The 25,274-nt window shown below is 41.2% G+C and overlaps 1 protein-coding gene across 2 annotated transcripts in view; it reads right to left on the bottom strand.

The window, feature by feature from the left end:
• Positions 1–25,274, bottom strand: part of ASXL3 (ASXL transcriptional regulator 3) — a 207,907-nt gene that overhangs the window by 8,680 nt on the left and 173,953 nt on the right. For both annotated transcript variants that reach the window (XM_059724136.1, XM_059724135.1), the window contains 3 exons: positions 15,700–15,796; positions 15,112–15,217; positions 3,071–5,021 (listed from right to left, as the gene is read on the bottom strand). In XM_059724136.1, the coding sequence (XP_059580119.1) occupies positions 3,071–5,021; positions 15,112–15,217; positions 15,700–15,796 (2,154 nt within the window). The remainder of the gene's footprint in view (positions 1–3,070; positions 5,022–15,111; positions 15,218–15,699; positions 15,797–25,274) is intronic.

Consider the following 25,274-nt stretch of genomic DNA (forward strand, 5'->3'; position numbering starts at 1 on the left):
TTTTAATGAAGGCAATTATTCTTCATTGTACTTAGGAAAAAGCTAAGTATTAAAGATACATTTTTATGATTTATCATGCTCTAACAGGAGTAATGGTCATCTGTGTCAGCTTCTATGGGACCATCCTTTCATTGAGAGAGAAAGAGGACTGAAATGAATGCAAAGAAAATGTTTATCTGATATAATTCATCATGCTTTGTTGACCTGCAGTGTACCTAGGAGGAAGAGCTCAATGGGCCTAGTGAAATGGGGCAGAAAAAGGGCCTCCTACTCAGTACTTACTGCAAGTATAATAATAATAGTCATGTAATGCTTTTTCTCCACAGTCTATTATTGGAAATTACTCTCCTTCCCCTTATGACACCAAGGTCAGGTACAGACATTACACTTTTACCAGGATAAGTGATTGGGAACCTATACCCATAACAGAACAGGACTTTGGCACACATACACTGGTTTAAAAATGGCAGAACCCGGTCTAAGATTTGCCCTCTCCCCTTCCCCCTCCCCACAAAAGGGGGAATGTGTGTTTGTTCACTACTGATCTAAACTACACCACTTACAGAAAAACACGCAACAAATCAATTCCACCTCAGGCTTTTTGAATATCTGTACCTAGTATAAGCACTTACTGTAATAAGCAACTGTAACTAACAAAAATTTTCTCTAGGATGATGGAGGGCTGAGTTTCCCCTGAGACTGATTCACATCATGCCAAGAATCAGTCAATGGCAATGCCTTAAAAAGAGTAAATCTAAAAAAAAAAGAGGCTATTTTCCTCCCTGACTCACTAAACCTTGTAGGAGATCTACCTAGTGTATCACCTGCCCATCACACATACACGTGTTTTCAGAATTAGGGCATAGGATCATTTTCCAAATCAGTTTCTATGCTGGTCAGCCAGGAATGCATCAAGCCAGCTGGATTTTAGCTTCTTAATACAGATGTGCACCTATCAGCTGCTAGCCTCACAGGGTCTCAGTGCTAACTCTCACAACTTCCCTTCTAGGAGTAATGGAGATGGGAATTGTGGGTGGGTTACGGGAAATAAGAAATACATCAGAATGCTTATGGGATATAGACAGGATTGTTTTTATAAAGGAAAGATAACAGCAGTCAGTGGCATCGCCTCTGAGAATTAAATATTTACTCAATAAAATAAGCATTAAAAATGAATTTCCAAAATAGTCTATAGAATTGCCTGCCTCTTGCAGTGTCTTGCTTCAGTGAACAGTGTCCCTTAAACAGTCTTTAAAGGTAGGAACTGTAGACAGACTAACTTGCTGTGAAGGACTGACAGAATCCCCCCCACATTACAAAGCAGTGGGAAACAAAGTTCAAATACTACAACTTATAAACTTTATTCATAGTACAGAAAAGACCATAGCAGCTGAACCTTAGTCAGGCAGCTTAACCAACAGGCTTCTCCTTGTCAATTCAATTCTTGACCTCTGCTTAGTTACTGGCCTATGCCAGTTACTTCCCATTAAGGTGGTAGTTTGTGTAATGTGGAAACTTCTGCTAGGAACTGGATAGAATGAGACCAACTCATTTTGCATGTGCCAACAAAGACCCTTCAGATGGTAGCAATTTTTGGTTTCTACTGAATGTTGATGGGTTTGTACTAGCAAGATGCCATTTTCTGCAACTACTCTCTTAAATCATTTGTTTCCCCTCTAATTTAAACATATTGGACAGTTTAATAGTTAGTAACTCTAACATACTTTTCAACATCTGTTCATTTACCACCTTACAGGTACTTTGAAACATTTTGCTTCCCATTTCAGCAGCACAATATTTTGTATAAAGATTGATAAAATGGTAGCAACCTATTTGACCATTAATTTATTGTGGGGGGGGGGGGGGTTCTCTGTAGTAACATATTTTTGTGACTACATAGAATCCACTTATTAGGAGAGAGTCCTTCAAAAAAAGAGAGTACTACTAAACTTAGAATGGACAAGCTTCTGGTTGCATAACTCCTTATGAACTACCACTGCTCATAAATGCTGCACTAGTGTGGTTGATACATTTCCTGTATCTGCCCTCCTGGCCAATGTAAAAATGTTCAATGATTGCAGCAGTTATAAATAAATGTAAAAAGGAACAGTTCTGACTAATCAGCAACTTGCACTGCAAAAGAAATGGTCTGCGTATTGCCTTAAATAGTTGCACACAAAACTTTGAATGGACAAGACATAAGAAAAACTGAGACACTAAATAAAATTACAACTATATTACAGTTAATCTATAGTAGAATCCATACGACCATTATCCATACGACTTCCTCCTAACTACGTATTAGAAGAACTTTTCTACTGCAGTTAACTTAAATAGAAGAAAGAGATGTATAAAGGAATAGGATGTTTTGCCTTTTGTTTTACTACTAACAAAGCTATCTGCATTCTATTAAAGATGTTCTTTATTATGGTTAAGCTTTTGTTTAACATAAGTCATCTGGGGAATCTTATACTTCAGCCATGGGTCCCACCGTGGCAAAGAAATGGATATTACTCAAAACAGAGTCCTACAGTCTTTGCCCTGCCCCTTTACTGGATTACAACACTGATTAGTTTTCATGAGAATGGTGCTGGGGTAATCACTTTTCTAGTGTAACTTATTTGAAGGTTGAAGGTCTTCAACTTGAAGAAAAACAGATGGTGAGAAAATAAGCCCCTGATTGTGAGTATTGTAGATGTATTCATTATCAAATATAGCAGGAAACTTTGTGAAAATAATGGGAAAGTTCCCTGAATTTAAGTTAAATATATCTGGAAAACTTTTCCTCATGTGAATGCAGAATTAGAATAAAAGAGCTTGCTCAACAACTTCAAAACACAGAAAACAATTACAGAGGACAGCACCTAAGAAAAACAGGAAAAAAAAACCCAACATGGAATCAGGCAGGAGGTAACTTATCTTTATGCTGTATACCACTGGTCCTCAACCAGGGTGCCATGGCACTCTGGGGAGCTATGAGATCCATTAAAGGGTGCTGCAGAGTGCAAACCCAGGGATTTCAAACAGTCTAATGAAACTGAGAACCACTGCTTTATGCTGTTAGCATTACCTTGAGGGGTGGGACACGTGGCTCTTCTCTAGGTGGCTGCTCTTTCTCAAAAGGACTCGTCAACAAAGCATTCCGATTAGACAGATCGTCTTCTATCCTAGCTCTCTTCTCTTTGCAGATTCCAAAACTGTGCTGCTCTGCGGTCTTCCTCTTTGGGATCTCTGGGTCTCTAGTTTCATTTCTTACTTCAGGAGACTTTGTTGGTTCTAATGACTTAGAAGAATGTGAATTCTCCAACCGGCTCTGTGCATTGGTTGGTGGTTTGTAAGCCTTACTTCTGCACACTTCTGAGAACGAAGCCTTCTCTAAGGATGAGGTATATAGTTTATCCTGGGGTTTTGACGGAAGGAGTTCACTGTTTTTACCCACCGTTGCTTCTGATAAAACAGATACCTCTGATGGTGAGAGTGTATTTTTCTTTTCAGCTCTTTGCTGAACATTATTTTTAATTTTGATCACTTCTGGAGAAGAGTGTTCTGGAATGGAGACAACATAGGATTTCTCAATTTCAGAATGCGATTTGCAAGACTGATGACTCAGGTTTTTGCTCTGGGACTCTTCCAATAATGACATTTCAGGTATAATGGTCTGCGGACCCACTTTCATATTTTCAGGTATATTCTGAAACTGTTTTTGATGCACAAGATTTTCCTCTTGAGGAACCTTAGGAATGGAAGAGGTTTCTTCTCTTAAAATGGGAAGGGACTCTTCAGACAAACATGGGGATTTTCTTTGCTGTAGAATAAGTCTTTCACTCCTTGGAGAATTAGAAATTGGAGATGTTTCTGATGGAAGAGGTAAACTGGTTGCCAGAGATGTTTCAGAAGTTAGAAGCACAGAAGACACTGAAGAGGTTTCTGATGTTAAAGGTACATCAGACATTGGAGAAGTTTCTGATGTTAAAGGTAAATTAGAAGCTGGTGATGCCTCTGATGTCAAAGGCAAGTTTGACATCAAAGATGCTTCTGAGGTTACAGGTGAAGTGGACATTGGAGATATCTCTGACATTAAAGGTGTGTGTAGATTTTCATCAGAGGTCTTCTGCTGACTATCAGCATCAATATTTTCAGTGCTGGAAACCTCAGATGAGCAAGCTGTTTCAAGAGATGCTGGAGTACAGGGCTCCTCAGAAGTGGACTGGGTATCACCCCCTGGGGATGCAATACTGACACAAGGCCCCTCTGGGCTTTCAGAAGAAAAGGAAGTTTCAGAAATACAAGCATTTTCAGACAACCGTTCCTCTGGATCACTCTGTAGTTCCATATCCACAGCAATGCCTCCAGCAGCGAATAACGAGCCCTCTAAACTGGTGCTTTGTGTCTCTGAAGTACTTAGCTCCTTTGTAGACTCAGGATCCTTCCCTGCTGCATCACTGACAGAGTTTATAGATGAAGCAGACTGTGCAGGTGATACACAGTCCTCCAGCTGGTCAATCACAACTGACATTTCTTCCTGAGGACTTTCTGATTTCAACTCCACTTTAATTTCAATGTGAGACAAAGTATCTATTACATCATTCATCACAACACAGGACTCTGAGCTATCTGCAAGTTGCACTTCTGTTTCATAGTTTGTAGCACTAGGATTTACCGGATCCTCAGAAAACTCATGTTCTGTTTTATGGTTCTCCTCCTGGCATTCACAGATACTGGTCTCAACCTCCTCAGCAATCTCCTCCTGAATTACTGATTCTTCAGGTATCAATATATCCTCTGACTCTGATTCTGTCATTAGATCTTTGACTGGAGCCTGCTCCATGTTACTGAGAGAGTGACAATAATCTCTTTCTTGGGGAGGTGGAATTTTAGTGCTTTTCTGTTCATGCTCCTCAAATGTTGCTTGCTTAGAAGGACCTGGTGTACCAGAAGATCCACATAGTAAGCTACTCTCATCTTCATTACTGATCTGTACTGAAGTGAGCTTCATAGATTCTCCTCTTGACATTCCCAACCTAAACACAAATCATGCATGTTAAAATGTTTTTCATGACAGAAACAGTTAAGGCGTGGCTTCATTTTTCTCTTATGCCTATTACTCAATGCATGTCATAAAGATGATACCATTGTGTTAAAAATAATGGGTTAGATTCAACATCTGAGCTGAACATTTCATTTTATACAGTTTGGAAAAAACACACTTCTTAACCTATATTACCAACACTTTGGGATTTGGAAAACTTTAGAAATGTTAAATATGCAATTTAATTTTCACTATTTAACTGTTTCATAATTTCGTTCAATTTGCACATAACAAACAGATTGTATGGATTCACTTTTATTTATAATCTGTTTCAGTTCTTGGTTATATTATATTAGTATCGCAAATTCCATAGAAGAAATGTTAAACTAAAAATATTTCTACTAATATGAGTTTTAAAGAAACCCTCTGCGCTTCCCCTTTCACCTATATTTTTGGACCAAATTAGCTGACATCATGCATTACAATTGCACTTCAAATAGTCATTAGGTTTCAAATGGATAAAAGAATGCAAGTATTTCACTTCGGTTTTACAAACCTCTAATTATTTTTTTTAATGAAAATTGCATTAACTTGACTTCATTCTCATTTTTTCACATCGAGTCTATTTTACAGAGTATAAAAATATCAGTTATACACCTGCATGTTTTTCATTACATTCTGTTTCAGCAGACTATAACTACTTCATTTAAAGTATTGAACTATTTTTAAAAGATATGTCTATGCATAACAGATTCATCAGATTTCATTACAATTATAAAAGTAATAATATCCTTAAGTACAAAAGAAGAAACATTTTTATAATCTGTATGCTTTCCATTTTTCACAGTACAAAGACCTGAACCAAGAGCCCTTGTTACCTTTTCATTCTGGCATATATTTTTTCTCATTCTTACCCGAGATGGATTTTTCAATAATTTATGTATTATTATGTTTCTCCACAGAAAGAAAACCAAAACAAAACTAGGAATTGCTGATCATTGGTTTAAGTTCAAAAATGACAACTGAATCTAAGAAACAGATCTACCTCAGAAAAAAACTTACTCAAAGCACCTAAACTCGTGAGGCCTCCAACATCCTCATTTTTCTTTGAAGTCAATGGGCTTGGATGATACTCAGAACCTTTAGGAAAGGGGGCAGATAACTAGATGCTGTATAAGCCTCTAACAAAAGCTAAGCTATGGTAGATGAATAGATATCGTAGCTCTACTGATCTTATGTCAATCAGGAATAATTGTCTGTGGCCCCATTTTCATATTTTCGGGTTTATTCCGAAACTTTTTCTGATGCACAAGATTTTCCTCTTGGGGAACCTTAGGAATGGTAGAATATAACTGAATAAATAAGAGATTTTATGCAATCACGAAAGATATTGAGAAATTAACCAAGAAACATGGATTTGAACAACTTGTACAGTATGGATAAAAGACATTGAAAGTTCTATATTATCCAAGCATGGAATAATCAATGAACAAATCCAACTTTTGGTCGTATGTTCTAGAAGTATAAAATAGACAGTATCGTTGACTGTGACAGTAAATAGGTGTGTTGCAAAATAATTGATCAAACATTTTGAATGAAGAAAAAATTCTAGTCTCAAGGAAGTGAGGGAAAAAAAACCCAGATAAACCAAATATATTTGAGAGTTTCTGTCACTGAGATGTGCTCAAATATATTTATCCTAATAATTTCACTGAAGGGAAGATGTACAAAGAAAATAATAAAAGGACATAGGATTAACATGTTAGGAATATCTTCTTGCTCCTGACAGGACAAATCAGAAATACTATATAGTCTTAGAAGAGAAGTTCATATGAAGAAAGAAACTTGAAGCACAGGAGAATCTAGATATCACTTTTTTAGGCAATGATTTGCACAATAAATGGCTGTAACTTAAAGAAAAAGAGACCCCAAGCTTGTAGTAAGGTAGAAAATATCCCCACGACAATAAAGGTGTCCATTGTACTGACAATGCCTAAACAAGCAGCTGTAGGATTACTTTGGCGAAGTCCGATAGCAGCCAGCCTTCAAATTAACAACCCCCCACCACCGAGCAGGGAAATATAGGGGATGATACAGTAATCAATATCAAAGGGAAAATCAGTGGGACAATGTTGGCACTTAATTAAATGGTTAAATCTGCATTAAAGGTCAGAGGTTATTGGTTTAAAACTTGGCCCTAGAGCAGGGGTGGGCAATTATTTGAGCTGAAGAGCCACTTAAGAAGTTTTGGCAAGCTGTTGAGGGCCAGGGAGATGCCAATTGAGCCTATCTGACAGAAGCCTGGGGAGGGAGGGCTGCACCCTGTACTGTTCTGCTCTGCTGCAGCTGGGGCACGGCTGGATAGCGCACAGACTCCTCCTGCTGCCCCCCCCCCCCCCCCCGCAATGCCCATCCCTTCTCCCCCTGCCTGGCTTTTTGCTGGTGCTGCGCAGTCCTGGCACCATGGCCACTGGCAGCAAGGCCTGCATGGGACAGGGCATGATGCAGTATGTTAAACAGCCATCTCGCCAGCTGCAATAAGCCACTATTGCCTCACCATGCTGGGAAAGTCAAGGGTAGCTGCCCCAGGCTAAGCGCCCCAACAGCCAACATGGATGCACTTCTTTGTGCTGCCACAGCAGCAGCAGTTCATTGCAGCAAGTAGGCAGCGGGACATACTGAGCATAATGCAATGCATCTCATCCTGTTTACGCCTGGCTACCAGCGGCTGCAGTGCCAGGAAAAATTGGAAGTCCTTCGAAGTCACTGCACATTCATGGAACGATGATGTGACTGGAATAACAAAGACTCTGTGGGCCTGGAACAATGTTATGAATGCATATAAACTGTTCAGGAAGGACAGACAGGAGAGAAGAGGAGGAGGAGTTGCAAAAGAGCCATAAGATTGCTCAGAGCTCCAGTATGAAACTGGAGATAGGCCTATCAAAAATCTCTAGGATAGGGTAAGAGGAGAGAGCAACAAGGGTGACATTGTGATGTGGCTCTGCTATAGATCACCAGAGCAGGACGAAGTGGTGGATAAGGCTTTCTTCAAACAGCTAGTAGAAATTTCCCCATCACAGGCCCTGGTTCTCATAGGAGACTTCAATCATCCTGAGATCTGCTGGGAGGGCAATACAGTGATGCGCAGGCAATCCAGGAAGCTTTGAGAGAGTGTTGGGAACAACGTCCTGGTGCAAGTGTTGGAGACGCCAATTAGGGGCCATGCTTTTCTTGACCTGTTGCTCACAAACCAAGAAGAATTAATGGGGATGTACTAGTAAGTGGGTCCCAACCTTTTCTACACTGCAGACCAGCACAGGAGCAGGACAGGGCACATGGAGCCGGCCACCCCCCACATCCCTCCCTGGGGCCTCCCTACTGCCCAGCTCCAACCCCACATTTGACTACTGGTGGTGGAAACTGACTACCCAGGTGGACAGATGGGGGACCAAGTGGGGGGCCTGCACCACAACTCAGCAGCCAACCCTTTGTGGCCCAGTACCGGGCTGCAGCTGGGTGGTTGGGAACCTCTGTACTAGTACATGGGCAGCAGCAACCACAAGATGATCGAGTTCAGGATCCAAAGAAAAGGAAGGATGGAGAGAAGCAGAGTAAGAATCCTGCACTTCAGAAAAGCAGACTTAGACTCGCTCAGGGAACGCATGAGCAGGATCTCCTGGAAAGCCAGTCTGAGGGAGACAGGATCCAGGACAGCTGGTTGTACTTTAAAGAAGCCTTACTGAGAGTTCAGGAACAAACCATCCTGATGTACAGGAAGACTAGCAAGTATATCAGAAAACCAGCTTGGCTTATCAGAGAACTCTTCAGTAAACTAAATCACAAAAAGGAAGCTTATAAGAAGTGGAAACTTGGACAAACAGCTAGGAAGGAATATAAGAGTATTGCTTGGGCATGCAGGGATGAAGTCAGGGACAGTGTGGGTTCCTTACTGAATGGGAGTGGGGTGCAACCTAGTGACAGGGGAGGCAGAAAAGGCTGAAGTACTCAATGCCTTTTTCACCTCTCTCTTCACAGGCAAGGTCAGCTCCCAGAATACTGCACCTGGCAGCACAGTATGCAGAGAAGGTGAACAGTCAACAGTGGCAAAAGAACAGGTTACGGACTATTTAGAAAAGCTGAACATAAACAAGTTCATGGGGCCAGATGAGATGCACCTGAGGGTGCTGAGGGAGTTGGCTGATGTGACTGCAGTGCCGCTGGCAACAATCTTTGAAAACTCAAGGTGATTGGGAGAGGTTCCAGATGATTGGAAAAAGGGAAATATAGTGCCCATCTTTAAGAAAGGGGAAGAGGATCCAGGGAACTACTGACCGGTCAGCAGATCCTCAAGGAATCCACTTCTAAGCACTTGGAGGAGAAGAAAGTGATTAGGAACAGCCAGCATGGATTCACTAAGGGCAAGGCATGTCTGACCAAACTGATTCCTTTCTAAGACAAGATGACTGGCTCTGTGGATGCAGGAAGAGCAGTGGGCATGATATACCTTGATTTTAGCAAAGCTTTTGATATGGTCTCCCACAACATTCCTGCAAGCAAGCTAAGGAAGTACGGGTTAGATGAATGGACAGCATGGTAGCTAGAAAACTGGCTGGATCATCAGGGTGAAAGAGTAGTAATCAATGGCTCAATGTCTAGTTGGCAGCCGGTATCAAGTAGAATGCCCCAGGGGTCAGTCCTGGGACTGGTTTTGTTCAGTATGTTCATCAACAACCTGGAAGATGGCATAGAGTGCACCCTCAGCGAATCTGCAGATGACACCAAGATGGAGGGAGCAGTAGATGCACTGGAGGGTAGGGCTGGGATTCAGAGTGACCTAGACAAATTGGATGATTGGGTCAAAAGAAATCTCATGAGGTTCAACAAGTGCAAAGTCCTGCACTTACGAAGGAACAATCCCATGCACTGGTTCAGGCTGGGGACTGACTGGCTGGGCAGCAGCTCTGCAGAAAAGGACCCAGGGTTTACAGTGCACAGCAAGTTGAATATGAACCAACAGTGTGCCCTTGTTGCTAAGAAGGCTAACGGCATACCGGGAAGCATCTGTAGGAGTGTTGCCAGCAGGTCAAGGGAAGTGATTATTCTCCTCTGTTCAGCACTGATGAGGCCACATTTGAAGTACTGTGTTCAGTTTTGGGCCCTCCACTACAAAAAGGATGTGGATAAATTGGAGACAGTCTAGCAGAGGGTAATGAAAATGCTTCAGGGGCTGGGGGACATAACTTACAAGAAAAGCCTGAAGGAACTGGGCTTATTTAGCCTAGAGAAGAGGAGACTGAGGGGATTTAATAGCAGCCTTCAACTACCTGAACAGAGGTTCAAAAGAGGATTGATCTAGACTGTTCTCAGTGGTGAAAGATGACAGAACAAGGAGCAAACATCTCAAGTTGCAGCATGGGAAGTTTAGGTTAGGTATTAGGAAGAATTTTTTCACTAGGAGGGTACAAAGACACTGGAACAGGCTACCCAGAGAGGCTGTGGACTCTGCATCCTTGGAAGTCTTTAAGACCCAGCTAGACAAAGCCTTGACTGGGATGATCTAGATGGGGATCGTCCTACTTTGAGTAGGGGGTTGCACTAGATGACCTCCTGAGGTCCCTCCCAACTCCAATTCTCTATGATTCTATGACTGTGCAACTATAGTGCCCACAGGAAGCCAGGCAGGGGGGATGGATATGGGGGTTAGGGGATGGAGGGGAAGAGGAGTCTGCACACTGCATGGCCAAGCCCTGGCTTCAGCAAAGTGGAGCAGCATGGGGCACAGCCCTCCCTCCTCAGGATTTTAGCCGCAGCTGGCAGGCTGGAAAGGATCAATTAGCAGGCTGGATATAGCCCATGGACCATATTTTGCCCACCCTTCCCCCTGAACTAACAGTATCACCACTGCAACATAAATCTCTTAAAAAGAGTAAAAAGAGCATTTGCTATGGAATGAGGCCAATTAAATGAAAAATCTATAAGAACATAATATAGAAAGTACCATAATGGGTCAGACCTATAGTCCATCTAGACCAGTATCCTGTCTCTGGCACTGGTAGGAGTGGATACTAAAGCGAGAACATTGAAAAAAAATCATGGTTTGGTAACAGTGGAAAGAGTTTATGTATCTGGAAATACACATACTGGTCAAGGATAATATGTCTATTGAGAAAGGATACAGTATTTCAAGGAAAGTTGAGGAGATGCATAGAGTAGACACAGGAAAAGGGACAGAGAAAAGGAAAGCAGGAAATAAAATGGATATAGGTGAATGACAATAGGAGATCTTATATTAAGGGAAATGAGCAGATGTATGAAAAGGTATAAAAGACGTAATGTCTACAGTCCAGATAGAAAAGGCTCTCCAGTACCTTTGAGAGCTATGAACTCAAAAGGGTTGTAAACAGAGTGATCCCAATGGTTCTCCATTTATTAGAGGTTCTCCTCTAAGTAGATGATGAAACTGCAGCCAAATAATGGAACATTTCTAAGCAAATTAATTCAGCTGAGGGGATGATAAAATGCCACTGATTGGCGAGCAAAAAGTCAAATTCCAGTATGAAACCTATTTTTCTGTCATTATAGCTTAGTCACGACTTGGATCTAATGGAATGAATTAGCTCAGTGACAAATCAAGAGTTAATGGAATTAAGGTATTTGAAAGTACACAAAAATCTAAAACATCTAGAATAAGCCAAAGAAAAAAAACAAAACAAAAGCTGGAGACACACAACATGATTACTAGAGTATTTTAGCATATTTATTAATCTACAGTAAATTTAGTCTGTAGTAAACAGTAGGGCTGTGTAAAGCTTCGGGTGCTGCTTCAATTCGGAGGAGATTCGGCCTGATTCAGCGGCCGAATCTCTGAATCAAAATCGAATCAGGAGACCAATAAAAAGGTCCAAATCGATTCCAAGCTTTCCAAATCAATTCGGAAAAGATACGGAGAGCTTGGCAGATTCAGGCGGTTCCCATTTGCCATTGCAGGGAGCTGGACCTGGACTCCGTGCTGTTAAGTAGGGGGCAGGGGTGGGAGAACAGGAGAGGGGACCATGGGGGAACCCCTGCCAGGCCCCATCCCCTACCTGCTCCCCCAGCTCCCCTGAGTACCTTTCATCTGCTTTCCCAGCCTCACCCCCATGGCTACCCCGCCCAGCCCCAGCTCCTGGTTCTTAAAAGAAAAGCCCCCATTCACCAGCTGCTGCCAGGCGGGGGGGCATCCCCATTGCTCCTCACTATGTGTGTGTGTGTGTGGGGGGGGGGGGGGGCTCTGCCACAAGCCCCCATCCCCTGCCCACTCTCCCAGCCCCGTTGATAGCTGCACCACCTGCCCCCAGCTCCCGCCTCTTTAAAAAAAAAGAAAAAGCCCTGCACTCACCAGTTGCTGCAGTGGCCATCGGGGCTTCTGGGGGCCTGTGGCAGAGCCCCCCCACGCAGTGTGGGGCAGCAGGGATTGCCCTCCCCCCGCCCCAGCCCTGAATGACAGCAACCATTGAGTATGGGGCTTTTCTTTTCTTTTTTTTTTTTTTTTTCAAAGAGCCGGGAGCTGGGGCTGGGAGAGTGGGCGGGGGATAGGGGCTCGTGGCAGAGAACCCCCAAGCAGCATGGGGCAGCAGGGATCGGCCTCCTGCCTGGCAACAGCCAGTGAGTGGGGTTGTTTTTTTTTTAAAGCCAGGAGAGGTTGGGGCCAGGCAGGGCAGCCACTGACAGGGCTGGGAGAGCAGGTAGTGGATGGGGTCTGTCTGATTTGGAGATTTGGTCGATTTGGCGGCAGCTGAATCTTCAAATCAGATCAACCAAATCAATTTGGGACAATGATTCAAATTACCAAATCAAATCACTGGCCCCTGAATCGGCCGAATCCGAAGCGAATAATAGCCACTTCGCGCAGGCCTAGTAAACAGCAAAGTACCAGCTCTCCCAAGCTATCTGCAATACATGCTTTTAGGGCTCTTGGCCACCAGGTGGCAGAGACTTGTTTGGTTGGGATCAAATACTCAGTCCTGGATGAAAATAACATAGGGTGCAGACATATGACATCCCACATACTAAACCTCCCCACATAACAAAAGTTGCTACTTATTTTTTTCAAGGAATAACTTTGCCCTCAAATTGAGCAGGGTTCTTCATCATACATCTGTTCTATTTTTACTTACACAGTACAGTCAATTTATGACAGTGAAAGTGTCATATGTCTACACCTAAAATAAAAAACAGACCTAACAGACTGCATGCGACATGAAAGCCATTACAGAAGCTGCCAAATATTCAGCAGCATGACATGGCAAGAAGCAGAGAAACCAGAAACAATGAAATGGCAGCAGAAGTAGCCAGCTAAGTAAAACATAGGTGAAAAACAACAGGTGGAAGAAAAAATAACTCAAGCTCTGTACTGTGGTTATAAGAAATGTTGAGTGAAATGGCACCATGCATAATGATCTGCAAGTCAAGAACCTCTTGTAACAAATGACATGTGTCATCAGCATTGTAGACTGAACATTATCTGTCAACCATTGTGGCAGTCAGTATTCAGCCAGCATGGCAGGACTCCTGGCTCCTTTTAAAATCATTAATACTACCCGCTATGGATGTGTTACCCATCAGTGAATTTGGAACACTGTTTGCTAAAAATAAGGGAATTGTTTTTTCATAGTTGTGCTTAAGCTTCTAGTAGTCGTAGAAAGTCCCAAGGCAATCCCTATAAGCAGCCTTCCCCTCAATACAGAGTTCTGTAACTATGCCTTTTGTACTAGCATGCATAATTAAAGGCCACTAGGATTCTTATATAAGTGGCTAACTAATACATATATTTACATGAAGAGGTCAACAGCTGGAGTAGATCCAGTTCTCCAGGCTTTCAAGGAGAATGCTTTGCCATTTAATCAAAAAGAGCAGTTCTGTTACACTAAGGCATCAGAGATGCTTTCCCAGTAGGATAACACAAAAATGGTGCAGAAATAATGCTCCTGTAGTGAGAAAACTGCCAGCACAAAAACAATGCTAACTTTAAATTAAGTCCTTCAATTTCCTGCCTTGTTTTGCCCAAATACAGCAGGGATCTCAGACCAATAGCTTGTAGAAGTTTGATGTGTGCTGCAAAGTGCAGACATAACGCTCTGGTTAGCACCATAATCTTACATGTAGTTGTACATAGGCTTTGGTGTATGAATACCCATGATTTTGTAAACAGATGGTGCTTTAAAATAACAAAATTAAAACAACCCCTCAAAACATCATAATGTTCATATTAAGCATATGAATTATCCAGAAGCTTTATATAACGTACTAATACACTAAAGCCATTTCAAAGTTACAATTGCAAATAAACTGCTTGGACGTAAACTTCAAAAGAATTCTAGTATTAATGGAACTTGAGACTCCTGGATTGACTTTTTTAAATGACATTCTTCTAAACCCCTCCCCCCCCCGAATAAAAGACCATACTTATATGGCACAGTCATAATGACATCAGAGGAAGGATGCTGATTTACACCAGCTAAGAACCTGGACCAATACACCTAATTTTCTTTATCCATTTGTTGCTGTTTGTTTATCTTTTCATCTCCTCTCTGAGGATAAGATTAGTAAAGTTTTACTTTCCTAGTTATTCTCTAGGCCATATCACCTCCACCCCTCTATGTGACTAGCACAATGAAGCAATGTATAACCTAAAAACATCTTATTTATTTAAACAATTGTTCCAATGAACTCCTCTCACCTTAAATCACCTATTGGTATTAGGTTTTTTAAAAGCTTTGTTTATAATGTTGGGTAAAACTGAAATACTTTCTTTTAAAACAAATAAATCATGCCTATACTCAGTTCTTTTCTTGTGTCTTAAGTTCTTCCTAGAATTATTTTTTATGGATAAGCAACAAATACCTGAAAATGAATTTTAATGTAAGTGCCGACACACCACTATGATTTCAGCCACAATTTCTTATACGGGGGGACTGCTACCTTCGATACTTGTTTTACTATATTTTATAGCATGACTGTGCTATGTGAAGCAGGGAAGTATCTTTTCATTTCCTTCTAAAAGAAAATGAAAAATGTTTTTTTTTTGCTTCAATACTTACTTTTCACCATAAAACCTCTCAAAGAACTTTTCTTTCCAAGGTTCAGTTTTCTTTTCTTTTTCAATCTCTTGTCTGATGCGCAACTGCATTTCTGGAGTAAATTCTCCTATAAAACAAATACTAACATATTGAATAAAAGTGGTCAAGGTTTACTCTAATCTGGGATTATTACATATTACACACAGGTAAATTATACTGCTGTTTGTGATAGTCATCAACCAAACCATTCAATAAGAATTTGATGCCAAACAAAAGTGAGTGTGGTCTGCAGGATTTCCATAAGGGTATAGCTTTTGGTATTTTCAAAATGTATTGGCAGGATTTAGTCACGTGGATTTACGTTTCCGAAGCTGACAGTGATGAAAATGCTTATTATGTGCATTTTTTAAATTGCCCACATAAAACTACCATAGCAAGCTGTAAATTATTAACTGAAGAGAGATTTTTTAGGCTAAATTCAAGTTCAACTATTACTGTAGCTGAATTCGCTTTATTACATTTTTCATTCTAAATGTTTTTCTCAACTGAAAAAGGCTCTCTCTATTAACACTATTAATATTTGTTAAAGCTGATAATAAGTAGAGTTACCTTCTGCCAATCGTTGTTTCCATCCCTGTGCTGCATATGCAAAGAATTCATTATTTAGAGCAGAACTACTGAGGCGCAAAACTCCATCACTTCCCATCTAGAAAATAAGTTGATAGTAGCAGAAGATACTGTCAGAAATAGCTTTAACTAAAATTACATAAGAATAGAGTTCCAATTAAGGGAAATGGGGAAGGATGGGAAGTGGGAACAACAAAGAAAATCAACCTACTAGTATTAAAACAGCATTTCATTATGGTCGTTATTGTAAATGCAAGTGGCCTAATCCAGCATCAATGTGCCTACTCCAATAATCATCAGTATTACTGGTAACTCAATTTACAAGTGATTGATGTAGTTTAATAATAGCCCTCTATCTTGAGCCTAATATGTCTAGTTTTATACAACTAAAAGTCAAGATCATTATTCTACTCGTGCATCTGCCTGAATACAGTGAAAAACAAATTAATTAAATGTAATGAACACAGTAACTTTACTATATTCCTCAGTGCAGAAGAAACCTGGCTCTCATACCACAGTATACTATGCATACTGACAAGAGAGCAGTTAACAATAAAGTTTGCATAACAGAAACTATGAAAAGCAAAAGAAAGTAAAGAAAGAAAGAAAGAACTAGTGCAACCTCATTACTAAAAGCAAAAACATGTACGTGTAACGTTGACTGCATTATAAGGTTGAAAATGTGGGAAGCGTACTATAATTAGTATTTATTTTTACTAAATTTGTAAAACTCATAAAATTATTTTAACTACCTAATCTGATTAAGAATAATTATAATAATGAGTTCCCTTTACTGTCTACTGAACAATTCTTTTCATTCCATGGGGATATGTTGAAATAAAGTATTTAGGATTTTACTAACTGGGAAAAAAAATCAATAAATAAAATATATTAGCTGTTAGTATCACACAGCCATTTGCTTTAAAAAAAGGATAAAAGAACACCACATAGAAAGCAGGTCAATTTTGCCCAGTCAAAGGCACCTCCACACCATAGCTTCTTACACATCCTTTCAGGTTGCTAAGAGATAAATGCTTGACAATGTCCTCTGTAATCTGGTGGTACACAGTGGTACACTTCTTAGCATGCCAGCACACAGGTTTTAACTACACGGACAACCCCAGGCACCCTCTTTTTTCTCAAAATGGGACACAGAAAAGAAGCTGAGTACACAGCCACAATTAATAACATATAATTAATCAATAATATATAGATTGAAGTCCACCAATTGACCCTACTGAACAACTAATACCAACTAATTCTGGTATCAGGCTTCAAACCAGTTCTTACTCATTCAGTTATTTCACAGCACATGACCTACCCCACAACACCTCTTTCATGAACAAAGGTGCACAAGATACATTTTAAGATGTAAACTGGCGAAAACAGGAAGACTGTGACAAAGATGGATTCTGGAAGCCAGGTGAGAACTGTAAAGGCACTGATACAGCAAGAAAAAAACAGAAATGTGTGCTAAGACATTATCGTGGTGCTACAGAGAAGATGGCCCTGCAGCAATTATTGTGATTCTTTACTATGATTAGCCCATATGACACAGAATGGAGAATCGCAAGCAAAGGATTAAAGTAATGAGGGAAGTATCAAGAAATATCAAAGCGTAAAGAACAATGAACGTAGAAAGGAAGGACAAGAAGATAAGAAAAGACAAAAGCTGACAGAAGAGGGCACAAATGCTGTAGGAGAAAGGTGATATGATAGGAAAATGCCCTTGATTCTCCCTGGACAAAACAACTAAGGGTTGAAATATTTAAATTCTAACTTCATGTCTTAAAATTAGATGTTTTAAAAGCATGCTGCTTTTGCTTACAAGCAAAATATTGTTCCCTTGAAATTACCATCTGCTAACTTCCTAAGAAAAATTCCATGCAGCACTCACACATGTTGAATATGTGATCCTAAAGCAACCTTAATTTAAAGGCAAATGTCTAAGAATAAACACCTGTGCCCTTTTAAGTCCATGCAAGTTTTATTGTTGGCTACACTAAGACCATAATTTCATCCCAAATCTTCATAACAAAAAGAATAACAGACATGAAACTGCATCAGTGGAAACGAAAAGGAGCTCCTGTCACGAACTCTGTTGGCTATAAAGCCAAAACCACAGCAGAAGGTTGCTAGGTTGCTCTATTGCCTCTCCCAATATAGCAGGTTTATGTATTGCTGCTGCAGTGATCTACCCTCTATGCATAACCAAATCAAGGTTTGAGTCATGCATTATTTGGTCAGTTTAGATGCTAGTATGAGTCAAAGGAGGGGCACCATTTTAAAGGTACCTTCAAGAAAGGGATGCTGTAAAGCAGCAGAAAAATAAGTATCTATTGTGATATTATACAGTTTACAAGGACTTAGGAATTATGTTGAGATGACAAAAATAGTTTTTAGAGTTATACAAAATTATATAAAGATATGGAATGGGAAAACAAGGTTAAATGACTGAAAACATCACCTTTAGACTACAATGGGACTAAAAATTCTTGAGCCAACTTTGCAGAAACCAGTCATTGGGTAAAAATACAGCATAACAGGCAAAATGTGAATACTTCCAACATGACCTAGAAAACCACCTTGTGATCCAGAAAATGGAATCATCTTAATTAGAGGAGCTGCTGCCCACAAACTACTTTTAAAATAATCTGAAGGAACTGATTTAGAATGAAAAAATAATAATAAAAATAACCATGGAAGCAGTAATCACTAGCTAAGTTAACACAAAGTCAAGCAGTGATTCTCAAGTGGTGTCACAGCACCCCCTTGAACCCTGGTTCCCCTCTCACCTCCCAGACCTCATGTATTCTGCAGCTCATTCCCTGCCCCTCTGACACTCAGAGCCACCCCCATGTGCCATGTGTGCAGCCCAGCACCTCGTCCCTGCCAGCTGGATGTCCCCAAGCTCTGTCTGCTTTGGCCCTAGAGCTGGAGATCAGGGGGGATTGGCATAGGATAACTAAGGGCAGAAACTGGCCTGCCAGCTCCTGGTTCCCAGCAATGACATAGACCCCTGTATAGGGAGTCCAGATGTACTGGGAGAAATATGCAAGGCTAGGCAGAACCAGGGGAGCACTCCTCACCACTGGTCTGAAGAGGTGAATATTATAATTATACTTTATATTACATTTTAATATAGTAATACATTAGTAACATGAATCAATACTATAGTTCTAATGCTACTAAATTGTGAAAACTTAGAGAGGTGACTTGAATCTAAGTTAAGAATCACTGAAGTTAAGAATGGAATAACACAGTGCAGGAGTAATAGATTTCAAGTGAGTGAATTTTGAGTGACTCAGAATTCTAGCCGCATGCAGCTGCCATTAAAGTCTATCAGCATGAGAAAATGCTGCCGAATCCTAAGAGTCACTGGGCTAGATCTGACTCCAAATTAATCAAGGAACAGTCAAAATCTCGCTCTGAAAACAAACAAGAAATAAGAAATGGCCAGCAAGTGTGACTTTGCCAGAGGTCCTCAAAAGATTGAGAGTAAAGAAAACCTTCTCTGGAAATGGAAAACAACAAATGTGCACATATAGTTAAAGCTTAAAAGGAAAAGAGAGAACAAAAATAGCAAAGCAAGTTATCAGCAGCCAAAAAAGTTGAAGTGAATAAAAGACAACACTGTAAGGAGAGAGGAAAAAAACAAGTGCTAAGGAGAAAGTTGGCTCACTAAAAAATGAAGAAAGGACTCAAGTAAAAAATAGCAGGGATTCTGAACTCCTTTTTACATGTTTTCAAAGAAACAAAGAAAAAATATGAACATTCAAAACATGCAAAATAAGCTACTGGTCATAGTAGCAGTTAAGGAGAAGACAATGGAATACATGAAAAAATAGCATCTGTTATATAAATCAGTTGGCTGAGTGACACAAATCCTGTAGGATTAAAAGAAGTTGTTGAATTTATAGCAGTTCTGACATTATTGCTGAAAATGTATAAACAAGATGCTGCAATACTGGAGAAAAGTAAACATGATTTTTTAAAAAGTAATCCCGGACAGTTAGCAGCCTGAAAATCTCACTTCTCTCTCAAGTAAAAGCAAAGATCAATTACTAAAGAAAAAACATTGCATGTTTGAAGTTTGGATTCTCTAGTTTTTAAATCTACAACACTTTCATCAGGTATAACAACTGCAGAATTGAGTCTGTGGGGGGGGGGGGGGGGAGGACAACTATAGCACTAAGCAAAAAAGCTTTTATAAATCCAATGCGCCTGGTGTGATTTATTGATTGACAAAGATAATATTATTGCACAAAAGGAGCATACAGACGTTTTATATTTGTATTCTATCTGTTACTGTTTCAAAACCAGAGCTGGATAAAGTATTTACTCTATGGATCAATCCTATATCACCACAGAAAAAGACTGGATGACCAAATAAGTCACATTCTATATTCATTTAATTTCAAAATGCTATGAACTACTTTATTCTGAGTAGTAAAGAAATGGGTTCAAGGATTGCAAGGGAATATTGTCTGCTTTAAAATATTGAGCTACTCTGCATTCAATGGAGCAAACCATAAATAAGGAAGTGTCCAACAGGTATGAAAAAGAAATAAGGTTTCTCACATGCTCTTCAAACAAAAAGTCTAGCAAGCATTCATGCTGATAAGAAAAAAATGCATGCTTTTAATCCTATTCTTAATATACTAGCCAAGTGAAATTGAACTTAAAATTTTCTACAGGATATTAAATTTAAAAGGAGGATTAAGTGTCAGGTGGTGAATAATGTATCAAAACCTTTGTGTGTCTTGTCTACCTCCAAGGATGCATTTCTACTTGACCTGAAAAAGCATAAGTAAGAATTAAAATTTCTGAAGCCAAAGGGAGTATTTACTTCTGTATCCTCTGTCCATAGAGACAGCACAATTAACCACTAGAGCTAAATTAGAATTTGAAGAAACATGCCAATAAAGCACTTTTTAAATACGCTATTAATTTTTATGGTCTTTAAGAAATGCTGTCCAACAGAGACAGTGTGTTAATGAGCTGGAACAACAAACATTTCTTGAAAGGTTTATGTTTTATTCTGTTGGGCTTTGAATTCATGTTTTGTCTGATTAAGCACAATGGTGGTGTTAATTTTAAAACACAAACAATTCTTTTATGAAGAATTTGCATCAAAAACTTTAAAAAGTAATTCTTCTCTTTTCATTAAGGGAAAAAAAACACTATTTTCCCCAGCTGTAGTGACTGTTACATTACAGTGTTAAACATTAGTAACAAGAAGTTAAATTGACAAGCAATTTTCCTGTCAAACTCTAGCTTAAATCTTTTTCTGACAGTTTCCACTGAAAGATCTGCATGGCGATAAATGTGGCAAGGTTTTCTGTAGTTCCACTTGAATGTGCAAGCTGGCAGTTCAGTGGAGACGCAGCAATATTCACAGAGGTACATTTTGCTCCATACAGTTGGTATGTTAGGAGCCTCTGAACTTACAAGTCCATCACTTCTTCCACCAAGGCAATAATTTTTTGCCCCATTTATAAAGCCATCAATAATTGATATTATGTAACTAAGTTGAAGTATCTTATGTATTATTAAATTAATTATTACATACATGAGCACCTTTCTCCCAAGAAGCAATAACATATATAGAAAATTTGAACACAGTAGATTACAATACTAAAATGTATTACATTCAATATTAAAAGAAAGGTCCTGTTTAAGTTAAGTGCAGTATGTCACATAATTATTCACTTACACACTGCTATTAAAATTAAAACCATACAAATGGCCCTTCTCTGGACCCTCTCCAGGTTATCCGCATCCCTCTTGCAGTGCGGCGCCCAGAATTGCACGCAGTACTCCAACTGCGGTCTGACCAGCGCCCGATAGAGGGGAAGTATCACCTCCTTGGATCTATTCGTCATGCATCTGCTGATGCACAATAAAGTGCCATTGGCTTTTCTGATGGTTTCGTCACACTGCCGACTCATGTTCATCTTGGAGTCCACTAGGACTCCAAGGTCCCTTTCCACTTCCGTGCCACCCAGCAGGTCATTCCCTAGGCTGTAGGTGTGCTGGACATTTTTCCTCCCTAGGTGCAGCACTTGGCATTTCTCCTTGTTGAACTGCATTCTGTTGTTTTCTGCCCACTTGTCCAACCTGTCCAGGTCTGCCTGCAGCTGTTCCCTGCCCTCCGGCGTGTCCACTTCTCCCCACAGCTTTGTGTCATCTGCAAACTTGGACAGAGTACACTTCACTCCCTCGTCCAAGTCACTCATGAAGACATTAAAGAGTATCGGTCCAAGGACCGAGTCCTGTGGGACCCCACTGCCCACACCCTTCCAGGTCGAAACCAGCCCATCCACCACGACTCCCTGGGTGCGACCCTCTAGCCAATTCGCCACCCACCGGACTGTGTAGTCATCCAAGTCACAGCCTCTTAACTTGTTCACTAGTATGGGGTGGGATACCGTATCGAAGACCTTCCTGAAGTTTAAGTACACGACATCCACCCCTCCTCCTGTATCCAGGCGTTTCGTAACCTGATCATAAAAAGAGACCAGATTAGTCAGGCACGATCTGCCTGCTATGAACCCGTGCTGGTTTCCTCTCAGCATAATTTGTCCTGCCGGGCTCTCGCAAATGTGAGCCTTGATAATTTTTTCAAAGATTTTGCTGAGGATGGAGGTGAGACTGACTGGCCTACAGTTGCCCGAGACCTCCTTCCTCCCCTTCTTGAAAATGGGGACCACATTGGCCCTTTTCCAGTCCTCTGGGACTTTGCCCGTGCGCCACGAGAGTTCAAATATTCCCGCCAGTGGCTCTGCTATGATGTCGGCCAGTGCCTTCAGCACCCTCGGATGGAGCCCATCCGGGCCTGCCGACTTAAAGGCATCCAGTTCTTCCAAGTGACTCTGCACCATCTCAGGGTCTACGCATGGAAGTCTGGCGCCTTGCTGCTGCCTCTCTACAACCCCAGTGTGAGATTTGTCCTGCCCCTCACTTAGGAACACTGAGGCAAAGAACTCGTTGAGGAGTTCAGCCTTGTCCCCCCTGTCCGTCACCAATTGTTTCTGCCCATTTAGCAGGGGTCCTATTCCTCCCTGGGCCTTCCTTTTACTCCCTATATATCTAAAAAACAATTTCTTGTTGTCCTTTACTTGGGATGCCATCCTCAGCTCCATGGTAGCTTTGGCCTGTCTAACTGCCTCCCTACAAGCGCGAGCAGAGGAGGTATATTTGTCTTTGTTGATTTCTCCCTGTTTCCACTTTTTATGTGCTCCCCTTTTGGCCCTTAGGCTGCTCTGGATTTCTCTGGTCAGCCAAGGAAGCCTCCTGGCCCCTTTCCCTCTTTTCCCTCGCATCGGGATCGTCTTGCTTTGTGCCCGAAGGATCATTTCCTTAAGGCATAGCCACCCTTCTTGGGCTCCCATCACTTCAAAACTCCTACTGTGCAGTGTGTCTTTGACTAATCGTCTGAGTTCATTGAAATCAGCTTTCCTAAAGTCTAGCACTTTCACCCTACTAGTTACCTTACTCACTCAACGTTTTATAAAGAATTCTATTATCAGGTGATCACTGTCCCCCAGATGGCTATCGATCTGTAGGTCCCCTACCATGTCATCCCCCATTGCCAATACCAGATCCAGTATGGCATTCCCCCTAGTGGGACCGTGTACCTCCTGTGTCAGGTGGAGGTCCTGTACACAGGTTAGAAACCTGCGTGAACGGTGGGACTTTGCCGTCTGCGTCTTCCAGCAGATGTCTGGGTAGTTTAGGTCCCCCATGACTACCGCCTCTTTAGCTTTTATGGTCTCTGAGAGCTGCCTCAGGAGCCCCGAATCTATTTCTTCCCCTTGGTGTGGGGAAGAAATAGCTTGCATACATTTGTTGTCTTTGAATACATTTATATTCAATTATTATTAAATAGCTCGCATACATTTGTTGTCTTTGAAGAGTGTTGAGCCATACTACAATTGAAGGAAAGCAGGACCATGGGAAGACGGGCTGTAGATGGCTTTTGTTGCCTGGAAAAAGCTATACATGTCATGTTTGTCATCACAGAGCTAGATCTCCTTGGCTTTATCTTGCTACCGCTGATTTTAATTTTTCTGGATCCTCCCCTTTGAGCTTCAGCTTTGAGGAGCTGATAAAATCTCCTTCTTCTGCTGAGATGAAGTGTCATCTTGCCAAGCAGAACGAGGGCTTCTCTTCTGGATGAGGAGGGCTTGGATATCAGAATCACTCTCATCAACAGTTTTGCTGTTGACGGGTGGTATAACCAATGTATTCAGCAAAGACTATGTGGACAGTAGTTTTAAACCACTTCCAGAGTTGTCATCATTTGTGGACAGGGCAGAGAGCTTTTTATGGAGAAACTGTTGTAGATCCTTACAGACATTTGGCTCCTGAAGAGATCTGGTGTTGAGAGTCCCTTGAATTGTTTTTGGCTGTCTTTGGTACTTCGGAGCATGTCAGATGTTCATGATGGCATGTGTCCAGCAGTCATCAGTTCTTTGCATGGCTCACATGATACAGACATCCATTTGATTATGGGCTCTAATGATGACATAGTCATAGAGGTGCCAGTGCTTAGAGTGAGGGCATCTCCAGGTGGTCTTGTATTTGTCACTCTGAAGAAGGTGTTTCCGATACCAAAACTGTGCTCTGTGCTTTTGCTCAGGAGAAGGATGTCATTGGATTTGGCTTTCCCTACTCTTTCCTTCACAATGGTGCCATTCCAGAGTTCCAAGTCACGTCCATCTCTGGCACTGAAGTCACCAAGATGAATGATCTTGTCCTTCTTGCAAGTATTAGTCAGTGGCTGGAGTAGAATTGTTCTTTGATATCATCAGCAACATCCAGCATTTGGGCATACACATTGATGACAGTGGCATACTGGTTGTTGCTGAGCTTAACAGAGGGTCATAAGAAGTTTGTTTAATGCGCTCAGGGAGTTGATTCTTAATGGAAAAACTAGTGCTGTGAGTATTTCCATCCTGGACCAGGTTCCCCTTTCAGAAGGAGGTGTAGTCTTCCTCTTCATGGACTGAGACATTGTAGTGATGGAGAGACTTGTGTGTCCAATGATTCTCAGAGCTGACACCTGGAGTCTCATGCTACTGGCAGCATCATGCATGGTGAACAGGCCTGAGCAGAGGTTCCAGACAAACCATGGTCCAACCGCAAAGTCCTCAACAGTGCACCAGGCAAAAAGATGTCAGGACCTCAACAGATGTAAACACAGAAGGATGCAGCAAGATGGAAGTCTCCTGTCATCTAGGGTTCCCCCTTGTCACTGGACACCAGATCTCCACTTTGTCAAGATCATGTGGCTGCTGTTTCTGTGCACCAGCTCCCTCATGTTAAACAATGTCATGCACAGACTTCTACCACAGGAAATAACACACGCCCCTGTACCAACCTCCAAAGCCCTGCAGCAATGGATCAGTGGTGACAGAGACAGGGCCAGTGTTCAGCAGTCTCCAGCCATGAATCTACATGCAGGCAGATGGTCATCTTGCACATAGGTTGAGACAGGAGTGGAATTTGGCAGCTGCTACCGTGACTGAGCGGTCCTATTCAGGATCCCCTCT

This window comes from Alligator mississippiensis, chromosome 3 (assembly GCF_030867095.1).
Source record: "Alligator mississippiensis isolate rAllMis1 chromosome 3, rAllMis1, whole genome shotgun sequence".
Taxonomy (NCBI): Eukaryota; Metazoa; Chordata; order Crocodylia; family Alligatoridae; genus Alligator; species Alligator mississippiensis.